Below are 19,955 nucleotides of genomic sequence, written 5' to 3'. Positions count from 1 at the left end.
TGTGTCATGTGTATGTGCACTGTGCATGTGTGTGTCTGTGCACTGAGATGTGCCTGAGGAAGTCAGAAGAGTCAGATTCCCTAGAACTGGGGTTAGGATGGTCGAAAGGCGTTATATGGAGCTGGGACTAAATACAGGTCCTATGCAAGAGCAGAGAGCACTTTTAAACACTAAGCCATCTCAGTCCCCCAACATTATTATCTTTGGGGTCACTATGGCTTCACAGAGATCTACCTGCTTCTGCCCCTGAGTGCTAGGATTAAAGGCAGTGCCACTACACCTGTGGTAAAGTTTAATGAAGTCAGGACATCACCGTTCTTCACAGCAGTGGTATCTGACTGCAAAGCCCAATCGGTACCATCTCGCAGGCTCACACACGCCACACCTCGGGGAACCATCTAGCGAGTTCTTTCACACTTCACACCTGGGGCCCCAGTAGGAGATTCTGACACAGAGCTCAAGCTACTGTATTGGATCATTTCTTCATTCAAGGAAGATTCTCATTCACACCCCAGATGAAATGTGGCACACTAAAAGCTGTGTCTCAAGATGATGGTGCACACCCTCGATCCCAACACTTGGGAGGTAGAAGCAGGAGGAGCAGAAGTTCAAGGCCAACTTCAAATACATAACAAGTTACAACCCAGCTTGGCCTACATGAGACCCTGTCTCAAGAAAAACTAATAAACGAATAAAGGCGGTACCTCAAATCTTTTTTTTTTTTTTTTTTGGTTTTTCAAGTCAGGGTTTCTCTATGGTTTTGGAGCCTGTCCTGGAACTAGCTCTTGTAGACCAGGCTGGTCTCGAACTCACAGAGATCCGCCTGCCTCTGCCTCCCGAGTGCTGGGATTAAAGGCGTGCGCCACCACCGCCGGTACCTCAAATCTTAACCTGTATATGAACCACCAAGAATCCTGTTAAAATTAAATTTAACTCAATGCATGTGAGGTGAAGCAGCAAGCTCCCTGGTTGGCCTGGCTATTAGGCCACACTGAAAGGCCTTCAAGCCATCGCAATTCAAAGGTCACAGTTTACTCATCCACATTCCGCAAACATTAACGTGAAGAAACGCTTTCTTCTCCATCAGCACTACCTTCACTAAGGAGGGTGCCACACATCTTAATTTAAGCGAAACAACATAATTCTGTAACAGCTGTATTAAAACCTAGAATGGTTCCAACTCGTGGCTGTGGATCTAGCTCAAGAGAATGTTTGCCGAGCAAGCAGGAAACCCTGCACGAGAACTGGGCAGGGTGCCGAATGTCTCTAAACCCCGCACTTGGGAGATGGAACAAGACTACATAGAAAAGCCCTTTGACAAAACAAAACAGCTTTTAAAAAACAAAATATAAAGAGAATAAATAATAGTGTGTGATGATGCTGACAGTTTCAGTCATACCTTTTCTGTCTCTAAGAAGTATTAGCATTAGAAAAAAATAAATGGAAACCTAATTCGTGGGAATCCAGGCGGAGGAGAGCACCCAGACTATGACCATGAATACGAGGGAAGAAGACTGCTTCACTCTTTGCAGCACACCAGGACTCACCACGTGCAATATGTGGGCAATAAATAGCTGGGTCTATCAATAAACCTCATTACACCAACTAAACAGCCTCATTCACAGTCCTGGTGCGATCTGGCTGCCGATACTTGCAATTAAAGTACAAAAGGCTAAATAGAGAGAGAGCCTCTTTATGAAAAGAAGTCTGAGGATGCCAAAAGACAACCTGTTCTCCAGAAGTCCCTCTCCTATTTGTTAACCAAACCTGTCTCGAGTTTCAAATCCCTGCAAAAGCAAAACTAAACAAATGTCACTGCAAAAAATAAACAACCCGATGGTAGATGACATCACGAGGGCAGCTTCTCTGCAGCTACCATTCTTTTTTTTTTTTTTTTTTTTGGTTTTTCGAGACAGGGTTTCTCCATAGCTTTTGGTTCCTGTCCTGGAACTAGCTCTTGTAGACCAGGCTGGCCTCGAACTCACAGAGATCCGCCTGCTTCTGCCTCCCAAGTGCTGGGATATTAAAGGCATGCGCCACTACCGCCAGGGTGCAGCTACCATTCTTAACCACAGGCCTCGACCTCGACAAGAGCTGCGTTGTACTCTCCGTGCACTAAGCAAATAAAGGCCCTAATCGCCCTCTCTCCTAGGGTTTAGATGTCAGTTCAGACCCTGCTCCTTACTCGATCTTCGTTCATTCTATTGTAAGAATAACTAGTCACTGGGCGGTGGTGGCGCACACCTTTAATCCTAGGACGCTGGAGGCAGAGGCAGGTGGCCTCTGTAAGTTCCAGGACAGGCTCCAAAGGTACAGAGAAGCCCTGTCTTGAAAAACAAACCAAACCAAAACAAAAATTAGCAACTTTGAGATTATACTTATTTATAGAAATTCAGTTATGTGGGGGTTTTGTTTGTTTTGTCTTTTTGGGTTTTGTTGTTGTTGTTGTTGTTATGCTGGGAACAAATCCAGGGTCTCAGTGAATTACACCCCCAACTATTCATGATTTTGAGGGCGCTACCATTCACTTAACTCAAAGCTCCATAAATGAGAACACATGTATTGAACATGTATTGATCACTACTATAACCAAAGACCCATCAAGACATTTCCATAATTACTGGTAGGCTAGGCTGGCTGAATGAATGGATAATATCTAAAACACAGTAGAAATGTTTGTTGAATTAATTTTTATGTATTTACTTTTATTTTATGTGTACAGATGTGTACTGGATGGTTTTGTGTGTCAACTTGACACAAGCTAGAGTCATCAGAGGAAAGAGCCTCAGATGCGGAAATGCCTCCATGAGATCCAGCTATAAGGTATTTTCTCATTTAGTGATCAATTGGGGAGGGCCCAGCCCATGGTGGGCGGTGCCATCCCTGGTCTGCTGGTCCTGGGTTCTATAAGAAACAGGCTAAGCAAGCCAAGGAAAACAAGGCAGTAAGCAGCACTCCTCCATGGCCTCTGCATCAGAGCCCGCCCTCCAGGATCCTGCCCTGTTTGAGTTCCAGCCCTGACTTCCTTCAGTGGTGAACAGCAATGCTGAAGTATAAGCAAATAAACTTCTTCCTCCCCAACTTGCCTTTTGGTCATGGTATTTTCTCACAGCAATGGAAACCCAGGATATTTTGTCTGCATGTATGTCGTGTGCCCTGTGTGTACAAGGCTCTCAGAAGCCAGACAAGGGCAGCAGAGTCCCTGGAACTAGAGTTCAGAACCACCTCTCCAGTTATCACTAAATTAATATGAACTTACTATCAGATCTATAAAACCACCAGTACACATTTGTAGTAAAAAATTGCAAGAAATGCCCTGGAACAGTGAGCTTGTTTTCTGGTTCTAATTTACCTCAGAAACATTAAAAACCTCACCATTTCTCTGGGTTTCCAAGAGATTTCTCTGGGCTTCATCTTGCTCGGGATTTTCACCAGATTTTAGCAGCCGGTTTCTTAGTGACATCTTTTCTTCTCCCACCATCGAGCTGCCTAGGAAAGAAGGACCAGGAATAAAGATGCTGAATGCTCCCCATGTGAAGGAGTGATTTGTGGACAAGCCCCTGTCCTGACAGATCAGTACACAGCACAACACCACTGAACATCATAGGTGTGCATGTGTTGGTTAAAAATCAGAAAAAGGAAACAAAAAGCAAAGAAAGCCAGCCTACAAACCACAATCCCAGAGAACTTAGACAACCATGAGAATACTAAGAGAGACTTACATAGATCTAATCTACATGGGAAGTAGAAAGTAGAAAAAGACAAGATCTCCTGAGTAAATTGGGAGCATGGGGACCTTGGGGGGGGGGGGTTGAAGAAGAGGGGAGAGGCAGGAGCAGAGAAAAATGTAGAGCTTAATGATGGAGGAAGTTCATTGGCTAATAAAGGAACTGCCTTGGCCCATTTTATTGGTTAGAGGATAGGTGGGAGGAGTAAACAGAACAGAACGCTGGGAGGAAGAGGAAGTGAGCTCAGTCTCGACTGCTCTGCTCTCAGGAGCAGACACCTGAGAGAGACGCCATGCCCCACTCCCGGGATGAAGCTCCGACCCAGGATGGACTAGGCTAGAATCTCCCCGGTAAGCGCACCTTGGGGTGCTACACACAGATGATTAGAAATGGGCTAAATTAATATGTGAGAATTAGCCTAGAAGAGAATGGGCCAAGCAGTGTTTAAATGAATACAGTTTGTGTGTTGTTATTTCGGGGCATAAGCTAGCCGAGCAGGCAGCCGGGGTGCTGGGGACGCAGCCCCGCCTCCCTTATTACTTCAGCTTAATAAAAATCAATAAAAAAAAATCTGGAAAAGGTGGGGAATGAAGCTCAGGGGTACAGCACTTGCCTAGCATACATGACTGACACCCTGAATTCGAACCATGGTATCATAAAAAGATTTAATTTCATTTAAAAATTAAAAGCTTTGAACTAAATTATCTGGCTAGTTGAATTTCTTTTTTTCTTTTTAATTTATTTATTTATTAAGGATTTCTGCCTCCTCCCTGCCACCACCTCCCATTTCCCTCCCCCTCCCCGATCAAGTTCCCCTCCCTCATCAGCTCGAAGAGCAATCAAGGTCCCTGACCTGTGGGAAGTCCAAGGAACCCCCACCTCCATCCAGGTTTAGTAAGGTGAGCATCCAAACTGCCTAGGCTCCCCCAAAGCCAGTACATGCAGTAGGATCAAAAATCCATTGCCATTGTTCTTGAGTTCTCAGTAGTCCTCGTTGTCCGCTATGTTCAGCAAGTCCGGTTTTATCCCATGCTTTTTCAGACCCAGGCCAGCTGGCCTTGGTGAATTCCCGATAGAACATCCCCATTGTCTCAGTGTGGGGGTGTACCCCTCACGGTCCTGAGTTCCTTGCTCGTGCTCCCTCTCCTTCTGCTCCTGATTTGGACCTTGAGATTTCTGTCCGGTGCTCCAATGTGGGTCTCTGTCTCTGTCTCCTTTCATCGCCTGATGAAGGTTAATATTCAGGAGGATGCCTATATGTTTGTCTTTGGATTCACCTTCTATTTAGCTTCTCTAGGATCGCGAATTATAAGCTCAATGTCCTTTATTTATGGCTAGAAACCAAATATGAGTGAGTACATCCCATGTTCCTCTTTTTGGGTCTGGCTTACCTCACTCAGGATAGTGTTTTCTATTTTCATTGGCTAGTTGAATTTCATATGATTACTATGCCTAAGAGAGGTAAAAAATGATATGTTGTCTGTCTCTGATTTTATTTTAATCAGCTTTAATACTTTTTGAATATAAGATATTGCAACAAATTGACAGAAATTAGCCGCTCTCACAGGTTGGCTAGTTTCAAAGGCCTTTTTTAGACAAAGCCCCCATTCCCAAAGAACAATTCAGCTGAGCAAAGCACTGGCTGAACATGTGAAAACTTAAGAACAGCAGGAGAGCCGGGCATGATGGCTTAAGCCTTTAACATCAGCAGGGGAGCTTTGTGAATTTGAGGGCAGTCGGGTCTATCTAAGTTTCGGAATAGCCAAATAGAGACCCTGCTTCAAAACAAAAACAAAAATAACATCAGATGATGACAACGGTATGTAATAAGGAGAGTCCTCTGATTCCTGGCCAGGGGAACCCCATCTTCCACAAGCCACCATGTGACAGTTCTGCAAGCCACTCTCCCCAAGGCTGAAGTGTCTTCCCAGTCAGCAGAAGGGTTATGATGAAGCACGCATACAAGTGACTCCCACAGTACACTGGTCTGTGCTTTATACAGGGCTGAGTCTGCAGTCACCTCCAGTGCCGTACACCGCGGTTGTCTGAGAGTTATGGTGTGTGAACCTGCAGTCACCTCTGGGCTCTGCTCTCAAGCCAGGTTTGCACCAACTCTGCTGCGGACTTTCCAACAGGGGCTGGGGATGGAGGAGGGGAGACACATCTATCTTGAGCTATCCACAGCTCCTTCCACAGTCCCTAGTAAATTCTGTGTACCTTCTAGACAAACTCGATTGAGTCATTCCTCAGGCTACTGGTGCTAGTCCAGTTTGGAAGCAGATGTTCATTTTACATCTCTTAGGAACAGTCACACACGATACCACAAGTTAGGGTATGGTTACCAAGTCAGTAGTAATAAATGCAAGCATCTAGAGTTCAAAGAGAGGCTAGATCAGTAATCAAATAACGGTTTCAAGAGAAAGGATGTCATTGACAGAGCTTTGAAGGGCTAGAGAGAAGTCTCAGAGGTCAAGGTTCCTATTGCTCTTCCAGGCGACACATTTTGTTTGGTTCCCAGAACCCCTGTCAGATAGCTCACAACCACCTGCAACTACAGCTCCAGGAGACCAGGCAACCTATCTCTGGCGGCACCAGTACACACACTGCATATAACCACACATGCATAAACACAAATAAAAAAAAAACAAACAAACACGAGCTCTCCTCTGTGCTGACACTCGATGACAGGAGAATCCTGTTAGCAGATAACTTGTCTTTTCCTTGGTGATGTGGGATTCCCCTCTGAATGCTGTGATTACCATAAATGAATAAAGAAAACTGGTTTGGCCTGATAAGGGTAGAATAGAGGAAGGCAGAGAAACCTAAACTGAATGCTGGGAGAAAGAAGGGAGGAGTCAGAGAGACGCCAGGGAGCCCCGGCCGGAGACAGACGCCAGAACTTTAGCCAGAACTTTAGCTGGTAAGCCACAGCCACGTGGCAATACACAGATTAATAGAAATGAATTAAATTAATATGTAAGAGTTAGCCAATAAGAAGCTAGAGCTAATGGGCCAAGCAGTGATTTAATTAATACAGTTTTTGTGTGACTACTTCGGGGCTAAGCGGTCAGGAACCAACAAGCATCTCTCTCCTCCTACGCCCTGGTAAATGAACCAAAGCTGTAGAGCAAAGAGCTGAGTCAGTCACAGCCACTTGCTATGCTGTAACGGGGTCACACACCTTTCTCAGTGATGACTGACAAAGTGAAGAGAAATCGACTCACACCTTCCAATGATAGAATAAAAAGAAAAACTTCAGATACCCGAAAAGGTCAAGACAGGCCCTCATCTCACAATCTAGGCAAAATTTAAGCCCAAAATGTATCAAAGACATAAAACTGAGGGTTGGGAGCCTGTGGGTAAAGTGCTTCCTTGAGCAAGTTCGGATCCCTAGCACTCATATCAAAAGCCAGGTATGGGGCTGAGGAGATGGCTCGGCAGCCGAGAGGGCTGACTACTGCGGAGCACCCACAAGATGGCTCACGACAGCCCTAACTTTGGCTCCAGGGATCCAATGTCCTCTTCTGACTCGTGGGCATGAAGAACTCATATGATGCACACACATTCATGCAGGCAAATCACTCACACATAAAACAGAATAAATAAATCTAAATCTAAAAATACACACATGCACATGTGCAAAAGAGAAACGTAGACGCCCTTTGGTCTGGGCTAATGACAAAGATTTAAAAGTCATCTATGTGAAATCTGAGAGGAAACCACCGAGCATCGAATTATCCCACAGAAATAATCAGAGCTGTGGTAAGTGGGGGTGAATGCTGAGGATTTCTTTGAAGGAAGCAGAAATCAGAAATAAAAAAGGCACTGGCATAGCAAAGAGGAGTTTTACAAAAGGCGATGTGGGCCTCAAAACAGACACGCAGGCCAGGTGTGGTGACGCATCCTTTTAACCCCAGCACTTGGGACAAACCTCTGCCAGTCCTCCATAGTGAGTTCCAGGCCAGGCGGGGCTATAAAGTGAGACCCTGTCTAAAAATACAAACTAAAATAAAAACAAGACCTCTTAGGGCTGGGGCAATGACTCAACGGCTAAAAGCACTTGCTGGTCTTGCAGAAGACCCAAGTTCAGTTCCCAGCACCCACAATGAGTGGGCAGCTCCCAAACTCCTGCAACATTCCCTTCTGGCCTTCAAAGGAGCCTGCCTACACATGTGTGCATACTCACACAAAGAAAAATATGCATACACATATATACAATGTTTTTAAGAACTTGAGGGGATTTCATACACACACACATAGACACACACACACATTAAAAATAAAGGACAGGCACAGAGGCGGAGCGGCGGCGGCCAGACGCACAGAGGCGGAGCGGCGGCGGCCAGACGCACAGAGGCGGAGCGGCGGCGGCCAGACGCACAGAGGCGGAGCGGCGGCGGCCAGACGCACAGAGGCGGAGCGGCGGCGGCCAGACGCACAGAGGCGGAGCGGCGGCGGCCAGACGCACAGAGGCGGAGCGGCGGCGGCCAGACGCACAGAGGCGGAGCGGCGGCGGCCAGACGCACAGAGGCGGAGCGGCGGCGGCCAGACGCACAGAGGCGGAGCGGCGGCGGCCAGACGCACAGAGGCGGAGCGGCGGCGGCCAGACGCACAGAGGCGGAGCGGCGGCGGCCAGACGCACAGAGGCGGAGCGGCGGCGGCCAGACGCACAGAGGCGGAGCGGCGGCGGCCAGACGCACAGAGGCGGAGCGGCGGCGGCCAGACGCACAGAGGCGGAGCGGCGGCGGCCAGACGCACAGAGGCGGAGCGGCGGCGGCCAGACGCACAGAGGCGGAGCGGCGGCGGCCAGACGCACAGAGGCGGAGCGGCGGCGGCCAGACGCACAGAGGCGGAGCGGCGGCGGCCAGACGCACAGAGGCGGAGCGGCGGCGGCCAGACGCACAGAGGCGGAGCGGCGGCGGCCAGACGCACAGAGGCGGAGCGGCGGCGGCCAGACGCACAGAGGCGGAGCGGCGGCGGCCAGACGCACAGAGGCGGAGCGGCGGCGGCCAGACGCGGCGGAGCGGCGGCGGCCAGACGCGGCGGAGCGGCGGCGGCCAGACGCGGCGGAGCAACACCGCATACAGGAAGAGGCTTTCGGGGACCGGCGCAGAGGCAGACCCAAGCGGCGGGAACAGGCGTGCAATAAGGAGAGCAGATCGCCCTACTACAATCGAATCAAAGAGGTAGGCCTTTGGTTGGCCAGGTCACTGGCACAAGGGGAGCCTGGGCCTGTCCTGAAGATCCTTCAGAGGGGTGAGAGGGTTCTTGGCCTGCAGCAGGAACCACGAAAGAGAGTGAGGGCATTTTGTAAGCGGAGCCCTTGGCCAGCAGGGAAACCTGATCCGGTTTTTAAAGGACCCATTGGATAGGATCAATAGGAGGAGATGGGCAGGCGCCAAGGCAAGAATTCTCCCAATAATCCGAAAAACAACATGAAAACATCAGAACCCAATGATCTTACAACAGAAGTATTTGAACAACCTAACACAGAAGAAATGGAAAAAATCGACTTTATGAAGATAATAGAGTCCCTTAAACAACATGTAAAAAATGCCCTTATAGAAATGGATGAGAAGTATAACAAAAAGTTTGAAGAAATGAGTAAATACGTACATGATACCCTGGGAAACCAAGAAAAAACCATCAAACAGGTAATGGAAACAGTTCAAGAATTGAAAACTGAAATGAAGGCAAAGAGGAAAATACAAACTGAGGACCAGCTGGATATGGAAAATCTAGGCCAACGAGCAGAGTCTACAGAAACAAGCATAATCAATAGAATACAAGAGCTAGAAGAAAGACTCTCAGATGCTGAGGACACCATAGAGAAAATAAACGAACAGATCAAAGAAAACAGCAAAGCCAACAAATTCTCAACACAAAACATTCAGGAACTATGGGACACAATAAAAAAACCAAACCTAAGAATAATAGGAATAGAAGAAGGAGAAGAGTCACAGCTCAAAGGCCCAGAAAATATTTTCAACAAAATTATGGAAGAAAACTTTCCCAACTTAAAGAAAGATATTCACTTAAATATTCAAGAAGCATACAGAACACCAAACAGACTGGATCAAAGAAAAACATCTCCTCGCCATATAATAATCAAAACACAAAATATACAGGTTAAAGAAAAAATATTAAGAGCTGCAAAAGAAAAAGGGCAAGTAACTTATAAAGGTAAACCGATCAGACTTACACCTGACTTCTCGATGGAAACTATGAAAGCCAGAAGGTCCTGGATAGAGGTTCTGCAGAAGCTAAGAGACCATGGATGCAAACCCAAACTACTATACCCAGCCAAGCTATCATTCATTATCAATGGAGAAAACAAAACATTCCAGGATAAGAACAAATTTAAACAATACGTAGCCACAAATCCAGCCCTACAGAAAGTAATAGAAGGAAAATCGCAACCCAAGGAATCCAACACTGCCAACACTGCCTACAATAACCCAGGCATCTAATGACCCTTCATGAGCACATCTCAAAGAAGGGAGGCAATCTATACTACCAAAAGCAATAAGAATAACCGGAGTAAACAACCACTGGTCATTAATATCACTTAATATTAATGGGCTCAATTCACCTATAAAAAGGCACAGGCTAAAAGATTGGATACGAAAACAGGATCCAACATTCTGCTGTTTGCAAGAAACACATCTCAACCACAAAGACAGGCACCTACTCAGAGTAAAGGGTTGGGAAAAGGTGTTTCAAGCAAATGGTCCTAAGAAAAAAGCAGGTGTGGCCATACTAATTTCTAACAAAACTGACTTCAAACTAAAATCAATCAGAAGAGACCGAGACGGTCACTTTATACTCATAACAGGAACAATTCATCAGGAGGAGGTCTCAATCCTGAATATATACGCCCCCAATATAAAAGCACCTACTTATGTAAAAGAAATATTACTAGAACTCAAGGCAGACATCAAACCACACACACTAGTAGTAGGAGACTTCAACACACCTCTCTCTCCAAGGGACAGGTCAATCAGACAGAAACCTAATAGAGAATTAAGAGAATTATTGGAGGTAATGAAGCAAATGGACTTAACAGACATCTATAGAACATTCCACCCAAATAGGAAAGAATATACCTTCTTCTCTGCAGCTCATGGAACCTTCTCAAAAATTGACCACATACTCGGAAACAAAGGAAACCTCCACAGATACAAAAAAATATCAGTGTCCACCTGTGTCTTATCAGATCATCACGGATTAAAGTTAGAAGGCAACAACCACGCTGCCCCCAAAAAACCGACAAACTCATGGAAACTGAACAGTCAACTACTGAACCACACCTGGGTCAAGGAAGAAATCAAGAAAGAAATTAAAGTCTTCCTTGAATTTAATGAAAATAAAGGGACAACATACTCAAATCTATGGGACACAATGAAAGCAGTGCTAAGAGGAAAGTTCATAGCACTAAGTGCCCACTTAAAGAAAACGGAGAATGCATACATTGGGGACTTAACAACACACCTGAAAGCTCTAGAAAAAAAAGAAGCAGACGCGCCCAGGAGAAGTAGAAGACTGGAAATAATAAAACTGAGGGCTGAAATCAACAAAATAGAAACACAGAAAACAGTCCAAAGAATCAATGAAACAAAAAGCTGGTTCTTGGAGAAAATCAACAAGATCGACAAACCCCTATCCAAACTAATTAAACGACAGAGAGAGAACACGCAAATAAATAAGATCAGAAATGAAAAGGGGGACATAACCACAGACACAGAGGAAATTCAGAGAATCATTAGATCTTACTACAAAAGCCTGTATGCCACAAAACTGGAAAATACAAAAGAAATGGACATTTTTTTAAATAAGTACCACATACCAAAGCTAAACCAAGACCAGGTGAATGATCTAAATAGACCGGTTTCTCGCGAAGAATTAGAAATGGTTATCAAAAATCTCCCTTCGAAAAAAAGCCCAGGACCAGATGGTTTCAATGCAGAATTCTACCAGAACTTCCAAGAAGAACTAATACCTATACTCCTTAATGTATTTCACAATATAGAATCAGAAGAGTCATTGCCAAATTCCTTTTATGAAGCTACAGTTACCCTGATACCAAAACCACAAAAAGACCCAACCAAGAAAGAGAATTACAGACCGATCTCACTCATGAACATCGACGCAAAAATTTTCAATAAAATACTGGCAAACCGAATCCAAGAACACATAAGAAAAATTATCCATTATGATCAAGTAGGCTTCATCCCAGAGATGCAGGGCTGGTTCAACATACGCAAATCTATCAATGTAATCCACCATATAAATAAACTGAAAGAAAAAAACCATATGATCATTTCACTAGATGCTGAAAAAGCATTCGACAAAATTCAACACCCCTTTATGATAAAGGTCTTGGAGAGAATAGGGATACAAGGGTCCTACCTAAATATAATAAAAGCTATTTACAGCAAGCCAACAGCTAACATTAAATTAAACGGAGAAAAACTCAAAGCCATCCCACTTAAATCAGGAACACGACAAGGATGTCCACTCTCTCCATACCTCTTCAATATAGTGCTTGAAATTCTAGCAATAGCAATAAGACAACATAAGGAGATCAAGGGGATTCGTATTGGAAAGGAAGAAGTTAAGCTTTCGTTATTTGCAGATGATATGATAGTGTACATAAGCGACCCCAAAAATTCTACCAAAGAACTCCTACAGCTGATAAACAGCTTTAGTAATGTGGCAGGATACAAGATCAACTCCAAAAAATCAGTTGCCTTCCTATACACTAAGGATAAGGAAGCAGAGAGGGAAATCAGAGAAGCATCACCTTTCACGATAGCCACAAATAGCATAAAATACCTTGGGGTAACCCTGACCAAGGAAGTGAAAGATCTACTTGACAAGAACTATAAGTCTTTGAAGAAAGAAATTGAAGAAGACACCAGAAAATGGAAAGACCTCCCTTGCTCTTGGATTGGGAGGATCAACATAGTAAAAATGGCAATTCTACCAAAAGCAATCTATAGATTCAATGCAATCCCCATCAAAATCCCATCAAAATTCTTCACAGATCTGGAGAAGACAATAATCAACTTTATATGGAAAAACAAAAAACCCAGGATAGCCAAAACAATCTTATACAATAAAGGATTGTCTGGAGGCATTACCATCCCTGACTTCAAACTCTATTACAGAGCTACAGTATTGAAAACAGCTTGGTATTGGCATAAAAACAGAGAAGTCGACCAATGGAATCGAATAGAAGACCCTGACATTAACCCACAAACCTATGAACACCTGATCTTCGATAAAGGAGCTAAAAGTATACAATGGAAAAAAGAGAGCATCTTCAACAAATGGTGCTGGCAAAACTGGATGTCAATCTGTAGAAGAATGAAAATAGATCCATATCTATCACCATGCACAAAACTCAAATCCAAATGGATTAAAGACCTCAATATCAGTCCGAACACACTGAACCTGATAGAAGAGAAAGTGGGAAGTACTCTACAGCACATGGGCACAGGAGACCACTTCCTATGTATAACCCCAGCAGCACAGACACTAAGGGCATCATTGAATAAATGGGACTCCCTGAGGCTGAGAAGCTTCTGTAAAGCAAAGGACACTGTCACTAAGACAAAAAGACAACCCACTGACTGGGAGAAGATCTTCACCAACCCTGCTACTGACAAAGGTTTGATCTCCAAAATATATAAAGAACTCAAGAAACTAGACCGTAAAAGGCTAATCAACCCAATTATAAAGTGGGGCACTGATCTGAACAGAGAATTCTCAACAGAAGAACTTCAAATGGCCAAAAGACACTTAAGGTCATGCTCAACTTCCTTAGCGATCAGGGAAATGCAAATCAAGACAACTTTAAGATACCACCTTACACCTGTCAGAATGGCGAAAATAAAAAACACCAATGATAGCCTTTGCTGGAGAGGTTGTGGAGAAAGGGGTACACTCACCCATTGCTGGTGGGAATGCAAACTTGTGCAACCACTCTGGAAAGCAGTGTTTCGGTTTCTCAGGAAATTCGGGATCAACCTACCCCTAGATCCAGCAATACCACTCTTGGGAATATACCCAAGAGAGGCCCTATCATACAACAAAAGTATATGCTCAACTATGTTCATGGCAGCATTGTTTGTAATAGCCAGAACCTGGAAACAACCTAGATGCCCTTCAACGGAAGAATGGATGAAGAAAGTATGGAATATATACATATTAGAGTATTACTCAGCAGTAAAAAACAAGGACTTCTTGAATTTTGCATACAAATGGATGGAAATAGAAAACACTATCCTGAGTGAGGTAAGCCAGACCCAAAAAGAGGAACATGGGATGTACTCACTCATATTTGGTTTCTAGCCATAAATAAAGGACATTGAGCTTATAATTCATGTTCCTAGAGAAGCTAAATAAGAAGGTGAATCCAAAGACAAACACATAGGCATCCTCAGGAATATTAACCTTCATCAGGCGATGAAAGGAGACAGAGACAGAGACCCACACGGGAGCACCGGACAGAAATCTCAAGGTCCAAATCAGGAGCAGAAGGAGACGGAGCACGAGCAAGGAACTCAGGACCACGAGGGGTGCACCCACACACTAAGACAATGGGGATGTTCTATTGGGATCTCACCAAGGCCTGCTGGCCTAGGTCTGAAAAAACATGGGATAAATCCGGACTAGCTGAACATAGCGGACAATGAGGAATACTGAGAATTCAAGAACAATTGCAGTGGGTTTTTGATCCTACTGCACGTACTGGCTTTGTGGGAGCCTAGGCAGTTTGGATGCTCACCTTACGAGACCTGGATAGAGGTGGGCAGTCCTTGGGCTTCCCACAGGTCAGGGAACCCTGATTGCTCTTCGAGCAGATGAGGGAGGGGGAATTGATCGGGGGAGGGGGAGGGAAATGGGAAGCGGTTGTGGGGACGAGGCAGAAATCCTTAATAAATAAATAAATTAAAAAAAAAAATAAAAAAAAAATAAATAAATAAAAATAAAGGACAGTAAAATAATAGCTGGGAAGTAGTGGTATACACTTTTAAACCCAACATTTGGGAGGCAAGCAGATCTCTGTGACTTTGAGGCCAGCCTGGTTTACTAAGCAAGTGCCAGGACAGGTTCCAAAGGTACAGAGAATCCCTGTCTCAACCCCCTCTTCCCGGAAAAAAAAAAAAAGTAAAATAAACAAATTGAAAAATAAGTGTCGAGGCTGGAGAGACAGACGCCTCAGTAGTTAGGAGCACTTACTACTCTTGCTGAGACTTAAGGTTCAATTTCCAACACCCTCACGGTAGCTCACAACCATCTGTAACTTCAGTTCCAGAGGATCTGATGCCTTCTTCTGGCCTCTATAGGCAAAACACCCATACATATAAAAAATTATTAAAACCAAATGCCAGATTATAAAGTTTATTCCTCAAAACATAAGAAAGTATTCCAGTGCAATGCTTATCGATGCTAGAAAAAAAAGAAACAGCTATTGTTTTGATGCTTATGCTTTATATGCACAAAATATGTGGGGATGAGAGAGGAAGGCGGGGAAGTGGAGTATCTCACTGTATAGACCTGGCTGGCCTAGAATTTGCAGAGATCCTTCTGCCTCTGCCTCCAGAGTGCTCTGATTTTGAGTACGCACCCCTTTCTAGTCTTTCTGTTTTCCCTTTTCTTCTCCCTCTCAAATCACACTTGTTAAAAAGGAAGGTTGGGATCTCAGAGTGAACTTCAAAGGCAGTTCACCTGTCTAGCATATGGGAGGCCCTCCATTCAGTCCCCAACACAAAAAGCAAAAAGATGTTCTCAAAGAAGGATTTGTTATTTACCTTGAGGAAGACAAACTCAGAACCAAAGAGAAGGATGTGTTAAAGAAAAGCAGGTTCAGCAGCAGTGCCAACAATGAGCTCACAGACAAAGCCCTGGGGCCTGAAGACTCACATGACATGTGTTTATTGGTAAAATAAATGAAGGAAGAGATAAGAAAGATCAGATAAGCTTACAAATGACTAGAGAAGTCTTTGAGGTGTGGCTGGCTATGGGTAGAAGGTCACAGACCCCAAGTGAGTATGCTAATTCAGAAAGGCTAGGAATGGCATTATGCAATTATGCCATTATGTATTATGCAAAGAGAGAATAGATAAGCCCAACATTGCGGGCCTGTAGGCCAGCCAAGGTCTTTTATAAAGGCCAGCTGAACACACAAGTCAGCACTGAAGACAGGGATCTGGGACACATCAGTACACACCGACAGCTAAGGCTAAGCACAAGTTCAGGACACCTAGGAACTATACAGGCTTCTATTTACATAGCTCTTATCTAACATGCTAAGCAGTAAATACTAACAATCTTATAGATGGCTAAGTATTATGAAGCATTTAAAAAATTAACAGCAAAAACACAAAATGCAAAGAGATTAAAGGAGAACAAGGAGCAAAGAATGCTGGGATTCAGAGGAATTCTCTGGGGTCAAGATCACGGTAAATTCAAGTAGAGTACAAACACAAAAGGAAGGGTGGTGTGTAACTTTTTTTTAGCAAGGTTTTGTTTTGTTTTACACACACACACACACAATACACATAATCGGGTGGTGGTGGTGCGTGCCTTTAATCCCCAGGATCTCTGTGAGTTCAAGACCAGTCTGGTCTCAAGAGCTAGTTCCAGGACAGGCCCTAAAGCTACACAGAGAAACCCTGTCTCGAAAAACCAAAAAAAGGAAGGAAGGAAGGAAGGAAAGAAAGAAGGAAGGAAAGAAGGAAAGAAGGAAGGAAAGAAGGAAGAAAGGAGAAAAAAATATATATATAATACATATCTATATTAAAGGTTATTTAAAAAAGAGGGTGGAACTTGTGACTGCTATTTCACAATGTGGAGATGTGCTAACAGTGAGTAATTTTTTACTAACTACGTATACAGTTGGTTCCACTAAGGCAAATGTATGGGAATAGGTTGCAAAATGTGTTGAGGAACTGAAAACAGAACATAGGACGGTTCTCACAAGGTCCAGCAGCGAAGGAAAACAAGCACCATCCACGGTGCTGGGCGCCAAAGGAGGGGTACCACCAGTTCACTAAACATTTACATTCCTGATTCATCGTTGGTGTGTTCTGCATGTTTGGGGTTTTATTTATTTATTTATTTATTTATTTTTCAGAGATGGTCTCACTACGTAGCCCTGGCTAACCAAACTCCAATCTGCCTGCCTCTCTGCCCCAAAGTACTAGGCCTGAGTCACCACAAACATTTCCACCCCATTGCAAAGATGTATTTGGGTGGTGGAACTATCTTCCTTTTAGGTGACAAAGTTGACCAGTGGGGCTGGCAGGATAGATGAGTGGATAAAAATGCCTGTGTGCTGCCTGGCAACCCAAGCTGAATCCCCGGAAGCCACATAAAGGTAAAAGAAAACTAACTACAGCAAATAGCCCTCTGGCCTCCGTACTCATTACAGGGGTATGTACGTATATGTGCGCACAGCCGCACACTAGCAATAAAATGTAACACACTGATTAGACAAGAGAGTAAGAAACCAATCTGCACAGGAAGTTATGCAATGCCCTGCAACAGGAAAGTGAATAAAAGGAATTAGAGAAACAAATGATTCACGACCCAAAGAAATGCCAACTTTAGCTTGCCTCCAGTGTTCTCATTAACAAAAATTTCAAAAAAACCTATAAAACTGTATCACAAATAAATACTAGGTACCTCTTACAGGTGAATAACTCCTCCATCACCCAGGGGAAGAGAGAAACCACTGTGGATAGAATTTATAATCCAACCCCGGATACAATGGTACACACCTAAAATCCTAGCATTTGGGAGACTTAAGCAGGAGAACCCAGGAGTTTAAGATCATTCTCACCTACACAGCATCAGGCCAGCCTGGGCAATAGGGCCAGCCTGGGCTACAGAAGATCCTATCAATAGAAAGATGGGAGGGAGAAAACCAGGGAAAAAAAGAAGTGGGGGGGGGATTAACGATCCAAAGCATAATGTCTTCATCTTCTTCCCTTCAAAAACGGTTTGCCCTACCCTACAACTTTTTCATGTAACTATCAGAGCTGGGTCAATTAACCAGACAGAACGGGAGAACTTGGGCAAATTTTATTTACATCTGAATTTGTTTAGTTATTTTGGTTTCTCCAGACAAGGTTTCTCAGCCTGCATCACCACCGCCCGGCTCATCTGAGTTTTACTTACAAATGATTAAATATAACTAGTTATCCAATGTGGGGCGGGCGGGGGGGGGGGGGGGGGGGGGGGGGGGATCTTAAACCGGATGGTTGTGCGCACTCAGGGCAGGCAGAGGCAGGCGAATCTGTGAGTTCAAGGCCAGCCTGTTCCAGGACAGGCTCCGTGGCTACAGAGAAACCCTCTGTCTCGAAAACAAAAAACAAAACAAACAAACAAACAAAAAACCTCCCGTCTGACAATTGGAACTTCCATAAGAGTCACTGCCGGAGAGGGAGGGGGAATGGAGTGGGGGAGGGGGAGGGAAATGAGAAGCGGGGAGGAGGCGGAAATTTTTTCAACAAAAAAAATAAATAAGTAAAAAATTTTAAAAAAATTAAAAATTAAAAAAAAAAAAAAGAAAGAGTCACTGTCCCTGGTTAATGTTTTCTCAAGGTTCCTTCTCTGGCCCTCCAACTCTAGTTCTATTCACAACCAGAGCAGACCCTACCCTGAGAAGACAGAGATAGCCTAGCCTCATGAAATCCACTAGAAAACAAAGCGTCTCCTTACAAACATGATTAACTAACCGCTGGTAGGGAGACTTACAGAATGCTAGCAGGCTTCTACTGAGGAGTGGCTCCCACAGCGAAGTGATCTTTGGTTTGAGGAATGTTTAGTGGTGGGAGAAGGAGAAGGGGGGGGGGGGGGAAGAGCAGAAGGGGTGGGGGAAATGCTCCAAGAGATTAGAGGAAGCTTTCCAGGGACAAGAAAGGAAGCTGGAGCCTGGAAAACCCACCAGGCTTGAAGGCGGCAGGAGCTCAGGTACTCAGCACCTTGGCTGGGTCCTAAGGGAACGTGAAACCCCTGACCAGTTCCAAGCACGTGATACACTAAGCCGTGTGCTTCTCCACGTTTACCCTGCCCTTGCTTACCCTTCCCAGCATCAGAGCTCTTTGCAATCCCCACTCCCACAGCCTGAGCTGGCTTTTAACAAATCATTTATATTTCCCACTTGAAAGCAAACAAAAGAAAAAAAATATTCAAGTTGGATTCTGCATTAACGAAGAAGACAAGTAGTTTGAAGGGCAAGAGTAGCAACTACTTAAATATTACAGTGACCAACAACTTTTATAGAAAATGCAGAGCAGGGAGCTTATAGTAATTTCTCACAAATAATCCCTAAATTTATATATCGCTTAAGCAACATGCCTATTAACACTTAAGATCAAAGACAAACTTAACAACTCCCTCCTGCTACTTAAAAACAGAACACGAGCTTGACTAAAGGTTTTGGCGCCCCGGCCCACAGTCTGATGTCTGGTAGTGCCATCGTTCCCTTCACACACATCTCCCCCTCCCACATCAGGAAAAAACTGACTTCCTGAGCTCATTTTTTGGTGTCGTTTTTCAAAGAATGCGATGACTTCTAATTCTCAACTTTCTTTATTACTGACTGGCTTGCGAGACACCACATGATTCGGGAGACATCGAAACCATCACTGATATTGAAAAGGCTGCGGGTCATCCGGATGGCTACGGGTAACTTTCCCGTCCTTCCCCCGGCGACAGGCAGCGTCGCGGCGGGACAGTCCGGCCCAGGCCAGGCCCGCAGAGCCAGAAGGTCGCCGCCACCGAAGTCCCCTTCCTCTTGGGCTCAGGGTGGACCTGGACAGCAAAGGAGGAGGGGCGCGGAAGCTTGGGGTTACCTGCGGCTCGAGGGCAGCTGCGGCGGTCGGGGCGGTAGGTCAGCCGCGGGAGGGTCGCTACGGAACAACGTCCCTACGCGGGTCCGCAACGCCGCGAGCCGGGCTGCGGAGGAAGATAAAGAGCCGGCACCCACCCCCGTTCTCCGCCCCAACCTCCCAGCCCGCGGCTGCGTCACGCGCATCGCCCCAAGCTCCTGGATGCCATTGGTGGTCCTGCGGCGCCGGGCAACGCCCACTGCCACGCCCCCTCCCCGGCGCTTGGGTACCCGCGGCGCTTCACCAGCCACCTGGTCTGGTGCTCTTTTGCAACCCTCCTCCAGTATGGCTGCGAGGGGACCGACTCAACTTCCTGAGTCCG

At 45.1% G+C, this 19,955-nt stretch overlaps 1 protein-coding gene across 2 annotated transcripts in view; it reads right to left on the bottom strand.

The window, feature by feature from the left end:
- The window catches only part of Soat1 (sterol O-acyltransferase 1), a 60,888-nt gene extending 41,153 nt beyond the window's left edge, over window positions 1–19,735 (bottom strand). For both annotated transcript variants that reach the window (XM_041662653.1, XM_041662654.1), the window contains exons 1-2: window positions 19,598–19,735; window positions 3,376–3,489 (exon numbers count right to left, since the gene is read on the bottom strand). In XM_041662653.1, coding sequence (XP_041518587.1) covers window positions 3,376–3,481 — 106 coding nt within the window. In that variant the 5' untranslated portion in view covers window positions 3,482–3,489; window positions 19,598–19,735. The remainder of the gene's footprint in view (window positions 1–3,375; window positions 3,490–19,597) is intronic.
- Between the last annotated feature and the right edge of the window lie 220 nt (window positions 19,736–19,955).

Source organism: Microtus oregoni, unplaced genomic scaffold, assembly GCF_018167655.1.
Source record: "Microtus oregoni isolate MIOR12 unplaced genomic scaffold, Mior012 000013F_ref0000133, whole genome shotgun sequence".
NCBI lineage: Eukaryota > Metazoa > Chordata > Mammalia > Rodentia > Cricetidae > Microtus > Microtus oregoni.
This window is presented reverse-complemented; position numbering and strand designations above follow the sequence as displayed.